This window comes from Plutella xylostella, chromosome 2 (genome assembly GCF_932276165.1).
Source record: "Plutella xylostella chromosome 2, ilPluXylo3.1, whole genome shotgun sequence".
Lineage (NCBI taxonomy): Eukaryota > Metazoa > Arthropoda > Insecta > Lepidoptera > Plutellidae > Plutella > Plutella xylostella.
This window is the reverse complement of record NC_063982.1, coordinates 2,363,339-2,371,652: the sequence shown is the minus strand read 5'-3', so window position 1 is coordinate 2,371,652 and position 8,314 is coordinate 2,363,339. Positions and strand designations below refer to the sequence as shown.

The following is an 8,314-nucleotide window of genomic DNA, read 5'->3' as shown; positions in this document are numbered from 1 at the left end:
TAGTGTTCTTAACTATATTTTATCAAAATTGGTTTAGCCGCTTAAAACTTTGGAGTTTTTAATGTTAGTAAGGTTAGGTTATAATTTGTTAGTTTTAGAAAACAATCTACCTATAAAGTGTTGCCAGAAATGTTATGTTGAATTCTGTCGTGTAGAGCTACATATGTCTAGAATAGTTTTAGTTTTCTCCACTTGCAGGGAAATTAAATGTTCTTTAAAAGGTATAAACTTGACAGTGGTCAAAGGACCAGTCAGATTAGCATCAGCCACTTAGAACTACTGCTCAGGGTGCATCGCCATCATCATCATCATCATCATCAGCTCATAATTACAAATTACTGCTTCGGAGATAGTTCTGCCCTAAGGATCACCATAACTTTTTGGTCTTCCTTGTCCAGCTATCACCTACCTGTCTGTAAATAATTTTGATCCGCACACCAAAAAAAGTGATAATGTTAGCAATTCCAAAAGCATCCAAATAAAGTTAAAAAATTACTTTATGATCGGCTACGTAAATCATTTTTTTCATAAATTGAAAGAGACATGTCGGAATCGGTTTTGCTGCCGTGTCTACATCCACCTAACTCTGTCATTTTCGGCACAAACAAGTCCATACAACAGTTTTCTAGATAAACCGTCGAGTTTTACGTCTTTCGGACTTCGGACACAATAAAAAGCATTCTTATCTAAAGATTAATACCAGCGATACAAACCCCGTATACATATCTGTCATTTTATAACCTCCAAGCGGTTTATTGCGACCAAAAATAGACTTTATTACGGAGACATTAATGTTAATGTTGTTTACGGGGCCGGTGATAGCTGTGTGGGATGTGGAACCCTTTTTTTAGTTGGCGCTTGTTTATTGTAATTATTAAGTTTACGTTTTAAAATAAATAAATAAATATGTGGGGACATCTCACACACGGCCATCCGACCCCAAGCTAGGCAGAACCTGTGTTATGAGTGTCGTACAGCTGATATATCTACACAAATACATAGATAGATACATACTAAATATAAAAATATTAACACCCAAGACCCGAGTACAAATATCTGTCTTTTAAACAAATATCTGCCCCAGCCGGGCATCGAACTCGGGACCTTCGGCATAGCAGTCAGGGTCACTAACCACTACACCATTCAGGCGACCGATTAAAAATATGTAAAAGTCAGCAACGAAAAAATATATAGAGCCACAGTTATACAGAAAACGTCGGTAATATTTATTAAAAATCCGATCGGACATTATGTAACTTTTTAGACATATTTGACAATATGCATGACTTACTTACAAAGGGTACACCAGAATTCGCTTTTTTCTATGCTTACAGGTGACCAGTATAGTAGTATCTGAATACAGTAGGCCTATCAATAGTTATGCCAACTCAATCAATCAACAAGTCGCTAAATTAATTCTATAGCAATTCGAATGTATCTTGATCAGCGCCCCTGTCTGTAACTGTAACGTTAGAAACTAATAAAAAAAAATTAAAAAAAAAACACGCTCTCACGCCTTGTACTAATGTACTCCCTTGCGGGGTAGGCAGAGGTGCATTGCTGCACCCACTTTTCGCCAGAGTGTTATGTTAGTCCCAATGTAATAGGGGGCGGGCCTATTGCCATTTTACGGGCACATCCAAGACCCGAGAACAAATATCTGTGTTTAAACAAATATCTGTCCCAGCCGGGAATCGAACCCGGGACCTTCGGCTCAGCAGTCAGGGTCACTAACCACTACACCATTCGGTCGTCTAATAAAACGAAACTAATAAAACGCATACAAATTCCAATTACTTTTCTATCGAATTAGTATTGACTTAAGTCGACAACACTGGTGATCGGTGTACAATACGTTACACGGAATCTACAATTTTTAAGTTTTCATCGTCTTCATTGTTTCATTCTTTTGTTTTCTTATCACACTGATGCGACACTGGCGGTGGCTCCAGCTCTTTCTTCGGGTCAGTTCTGCAAACCAATGGCTCTTTCAAGGTAGAACTCATGTCTTTCTTGCAGAAAGCACCGTATGCCCTCATGGCGAGCCTTGATGAGTTGTAAAGAGTCGTCCTTACCATCACGTCTGTGTCTTCAGGAAAGCAAAGGAACCCACCAGCTAAAGCCCCCAAAGTTGTGTAAAAAACTCTTTTAAAAAACGTTTTGTTTCTCGCAAAAACATAGCCTGCTACTGCGCTTAAGACTACAACGCCTTGCCTTAAGTCCTTCTTTTCAGGATCCCTCATATATGTTTTGAAATCTTCAGTTGCTTTGGCTACGTCTGTTGATACTTCTTCGTATGTGGCTTTGATTTCATCCTTTGCGTATCCAATATTGGTCTGAATCTTGTTTCTGTATTCTTTCACTATAGGGTATAGAGCTTTTTGAGCGAACTTCAATTCACAATTTCTGTTCGTTTCCAAATCGTCTTTGTATTTCACATATTCGCTTTCTTGGTACAGGGGGAGATCTTTGTAGCTGCTAGGTTTAGGTTTTCCTGGAGGTTCTTTGCTATTTGATTCTGTGTCAGCTGCTATCTTAGGGAATATGTCGAAATTACCACCGACAAGTCCGAATTTCAGTGTTTCTATCCATAAACGACCAATGATGTATAAGTCTCCATAGAATGCTTTTGTAAGAGACTTGGTAAGATCATCTTTGGATTCGAAAAGTGGTATGTTATCAGAATTTAGTGAATTATCTTCGAATGTAATACCATTATTGGCACTATCAATTTCGGTGCCCATTTTGCATGTCTGTTCACGATAATTTTTTTGATTTGTTTACAAAATGTAAAGTTGTTGAGTTATTGTGTGATTTTGATGTTGATCACTTTGGCAATGACAGTTTAAGTTTTTTGAGTTTGCCTGTTGCCACAGATTCGACGGTGCAACGAAAAAGTTTGAAGGGAAGTAATATTTCCATACTACCTATTGAATAATAATATTCTGATGACATGAAACTTAACATGATATTTTATTGTTGCTATGCTAATGTACTTACCCCTAATAATTTTTACTACATATAAACCAACCCTTATCTGCAGCTAAGTATTTACCACCGACACGCTAAGAAGACGGAAGTTGGGTACAACGACGCCGACGGCATAATTGGGGTCATTCACTGATAAATTTCCACCCTATGTGTTCAATATAAAATAAATAAATAAATAAATATGTTGTCCCCACATATTTATTTATTTATTTATTTTATATTGAACACATACGGCCATCCGACCCCAAGCTAGGCAGAACCTGTGTTATGGGTGTCGGACAGCTGATATATCTACACAAATACATAGATAGATAGATACTAAATATAAATATCAACACCCAAGACCCGAGTACAAATATTTGCCTTTAAACAAATATCTGCCCCAGCCGGGAATCGAACCCGGGACCTTCGGCTCAGTAGTCAGGGTCACTAACCACTACGCCATTCGGTCGTCATCACAATATCCAATCGCAGTTAATCACACAGTCCAAATGAAAAGCTGTTGGAACATGTTGGAACATGTTGGAACATTGTCACACTCTCGGCGAAGATTCGATTAAACTGCCCTCTGCTTTCAACTAACTGTACCTACAACTAGTACAGTCGGCTGCATTAACATGTGAACAGTTTTGTTCGAATCTTCCTATCTGCCAATAAGATTTAAAAGAATTTTATGACCAAGGAATTACAATGCAATATTCAAATTAAGTCTCATAATTTTATTATGAAAGTTGCTAGGCATCTGTTTGTATCTCCTTTTTGATTGAATCACTAGCTCGTTCACATTCTCGACAACTCGTCAAGTCGTTGAATGTAACGTTCGACGTCTTGACTGAACATCATTTTCAGCGAAGTCGTTGTAACCGGCGAGTGGCGGCGGCGTAGGTATAATAATATGTAAATCCATATCACACTATTTTAACACAAATAACGCACTTTAATTTATTTGCAAAAAATATCAATATCTCTAGTCCATCCATCCAATGGTTGTCTGGAAGAGATCGCTATAAGCGATAAGACCGCCTTTTGTACCCTAGTTAAGTGTCTATGTAAAATTGTTAATCATTTCTTGGTGTAAAAATAAAGAGTACTCTATCTATCTATCTATCAATATAGGTGCTTTCTGTGCCAGCTGTGCCGCAGTGGGAAAACATTGAACTTAATTCATCACCTGACTGGTTACAATCCGCTAAGTAGTTTGGACGTTCTGTGACGCTTGTAATCAACGTTCGGCCTAGTTATACAATTGAATAGAGCCTAGACGTTTAAAGGTATTGAAAACGGAATAAAAAAAAAATCAGAAACCAATAGAATGCCAATACCTACTTCTCGAGTTTGTTGTCAGTAAACGTGCACTGGGATGGCATTATAGTATTACACTAGCTGTTCCCGCGCGCTTCGCTTCGCCTTAAAAAGTTTTCCCGTGGGAATTCCGGGATAAAAAGTAGCCTATGTTCTTTCCCAGGGTCTAGACCGTATGTATACTAAATTTCATTCAAATCCGTTCAGTAGTTTTGGCGTGAAAGAGTAACAGACAGACAGACAGACACAGTTACTTTCGCATTTATAATATTAGTTAGGATTAGGATTAGGATTTATATATCTTTATCTGACTGTACCACAGTAGCAGGGTTGACCAAAAAGGTACAAAACAGATGAAAAATCTTCCGAGCCCATATCGGTGCCACCTTTTCCATTACGGAAGTGTAGTATGTTCTGTGATTTTACTCCCATTTCTGTAGTGAGTGGCAACCCTAAGGGCATATACAGGATGTTGCAAAAAGGGTATACTAAGCCGAAAGGGGGTGACTCAGGGGGTCATTCTGAACAACTTTTGTAATACGAGTTTTGGAAATTTGCGAAAAAAAATATTCGTTCTCCATAGTAAAAAAGTCACGTGACCAACAAAGTTTCTATGGAAAAGGAATTTTTATTTTCGAATTTCCAAAACCCGTAGAACAAAAGTTGTTGAGAATAGCCCCCTGAATCACCCCCTTTCGTCTTAGTACCTATTCCCTTTTTGCAACACCCTGTAGAGTGCGCGCTACAAATAAAGCCTTACGGCAAAATCCGTACATAACTAATCTAGCCTATTCTAGTCTATTCTCTGTGGGTATAAGTACCTGCACTTGGTCTCTCGAATGGAACCTTTGTGCATACCCCCAATGTCTAAACTGCCTTCCTAAGATTGGACCATTTCCCACCACGCTGGTCCACTGCGGGTTGGTGGATTCATACTTCACACATCTAGATATGCTAAATCTAGGATACGCAGGTTTCCTTACGATGTTTTCGTTTCTTTTCGTTTTACGATGATTCCCTCAGAAAACCATATTTTACACATGGAAGTAGAAAAAAAAGACGGAAGGAATCACGCTAACTAAAAATTGAGGCTCAGCAATGGCGGTGACATGAGTGTGTGGGTGCGTAGGTGCGACGTGATTGGCGCGCGGCGAGGACTGACTTACTTTGTGTGTGAATGTGTGTGTGGCGGGCTCGTCGTAATAATGAAACTGACTTATAAGAAATAGGAAATAAGAACTGATGATGAACTTCCATGATTTCACATTACATAGTAGATACCTGCGTATAACTGCTTCGGTGGTTTGGACATGTGGAAAGAATGAATGATGAAAGAGTGACAAAGGAAATATATAGAGCAAAAGTGAGTGGAAGAGTCGGGAGGGGTCGCCCTAGACGGACGTATGTCGACCACATTGGCGACATACTGAAAAAGGGCCAATTTAAGAGTACCCGTAACCGACGAGCATGTTGCAGATGTATGAATGTGGAAGAAGCGAAAGAGGTGTGTCAGAATCGTGCCCAGTGGAAATCCGTAATCTCTGCCTACCCGTCTGGGATACGGGCGTGAGCGTGTATGTATGTATGTATACCTGCGTATAAGTATTTTTGAGATTCATGCTGTATCCTCATGTCATTCGCTACCAATAAAGGGAACCTAAATTAATAATAAGTAATTTATGGTAAGGCGGACTTGAGGCATATGGGATCTGAAGCCTGCCATAGTAAAGAACATAAACAAAAAGCCACAAACCGTTTTTGCATTCCGTCAAATCACATAAATCAATCATCAATAAACACAATAAGCAACAACCGGTTATCTCTTCAAATCCGATAATAAGTTTGTCCGCCATTTCGCGTCCATTCAATTCATTAACCGCCATTTCATGTTTCGAAATGTCATTAGCGATATAAATGAGTTCGCGCCATAACGTCCCGCCAGTGCTGCCAACAAAGAAACCTCATAAATCAACTGTCACTTTGACAGTCACTGAAAGGCTGCATCGATGCAAACTTTAAAAAACATCTTAGAATGTTTTTAAAAATGGAACGCGTTTTGTGATTAATTACAAAAAAGGCGCTTTTTTTGTTGCTAATGGAGACTGAACAATAAGCTATAGTGTCTTGTGTGAGTTGTGTCGTAAGCTATCGATTTTATTTCTGCGTGTTAGATTTTGTATACGTACTTGCCATTGACTTATTATGTACTAGCTGTTCCCGAGAACTTCGCTTCGCCTTAAAAAAGTTTTCCCGTGGGAATTCCGGGATAAAAAGTAGCCTATGTTCTTTCCCAGGGTCTAGACCGTATGTATACCAAATTTCATTCAAATCCGTTCAGTAGTTTTGGCGTGAAAGAGTAACAGACAGACAGACAGACACATTACTTTCGCATTTATAATATTAGTTCGGATTATGTATTACTAGCGTAACAGGCCCACCCGCTCAAGAAAATGGCCCTAAAATCCCATATACATAAATATCTGTCATAATTTGTTTGAATTAGGGCCAGCGCGCGCGAGTGACATGTTCTTTAGGCAACAATTTGTGACGGGCGCATCTTGAAATCATTGGTAGGTACTTGTATTAGTCTATGGTACTTGGTACCATTAAATTTTTTTATCCTTCAGCTATACCCAGAAAATAGGTAGGTAGGTATATACTTAAAATACATTATATACGTAACTGCGTAACTACCGTAAAAACTTTTCTTTTCCTAATCATAATACTACCATAATATTGACACCATTTGCATTTTAAAACCTTTGAATCCGCAATTAGTGCGTGACTTTACGGATGTGGTGCTAATAGAAAGAAATAAATAAAAAACCTATATTAACCAGTCAGCCATGATACTTCACTTTCTATGAATACTAAACAATTAAAGTGTCTTTGTAAATTGGTAGCTGCTACTGGGCGAAAACAAACGCAGTCTCTTTTTATTTTTTTATGAATGCAAAACGGTTGTTTGTATAATTTGAAATAGGAACTAACGGTATCGACCGATGAATCTGCCATGATGAAAAAAAAACTGACGGAATTAAACAACTAGGTCGTAATACAAAAAATATCCATCTTAATTTGTACTTAAGCCAATTTGAAAAAAATCATAATAAGTCCGTTTGAAAGCGTTTTCCCCTAAACGCGCGTTTCACGCCCTTTACATGCTAATTCCAATTTTAAGAACCTCCCCCCCAATTAAAAAAAAAAAAAAAAACACGCACTCACGCCTTGTACTCCCTTGCGGGGTAGGCAGAGGTGCATTGCTGCACCCACTTTTCGCCAGAGTGTATGTTAGTCCCAATGTAATAGGGGGCGGGCCTATTGCCATTTTACGGGCACATCCAAGACCCGAGAACAAATATCTGTGATTAAACAAATATCTGCCCCAGCCGGGAATCGAACCCGGGACCATCGGCTCAGTAGTCAGGGTCAACAACCACTACGCCATTCGGTCCCCCCTAATACCCAGTACCTACTTACCTAGAATAAGGAAGCTGAGTTCCTTTCCGCCAAAAAACGGCCGATTTCGCCGTTTATTACATACAACTTCTACATTCTCGGTGACCTTAAATAAAAAATATTTAATAATAGATAGATGAATAGAATATTCATTATTTGTACACAAACAGAAAAGAAATCACAAAACTTGCACACTAACATATAGGTAAAAAAATGGCGGTCCTATCGTTTAAAGCTTATGACAATCTCTACCAATTTCTTGTTTTTTTACAAGATTATAAGTTTGATGGATAGATTGGGAAATACCGGGCTGATGGTCTTCTCTAATCTACACAAGACTTTATTTTTAAATTATGTAGACCTCAATAATAATTTTAAACATCCTACTTAATTTACAAAATCATAATGTCGTTTGATAATTGATATTAAAATCGTTATAAAAAACTCTAATTTGCAGTTAATTTTATCGGCAGGATAAAAAAATTATACCCACTCTTTTCACAGATAAACTGATGTAATATTTTTTTGATATATTGCCACAGATAAAATGTTTATTATTGTT

General features: G+C 38.2%; 1 protein-coding gene across 1 annotated transcript; it reads right to left on the bottom strand.

Moving 5' to 3' along the window:
• Positions 1 to 1,787: 1,787 nt before the first annotated feature.
• On the bottom strand, positions 1,788 to 2,830 carry LOC125491367. The gene has a single exon (XM_048633162.1). The coding sequence runs from the start codon at positions 2,742 to 2,744 to the stop codon at positions 1,902 to 1,904; it is 843 nt and encodes a 280-aa protein (XP_048489119.1). The 5' UTR covers positions 2,745 to 2,830; the 3' UTR covers positions 1,788 to 1,901.
• Positions 2,831 to 8,314: the final 5,484 nt, after the last annotated feature.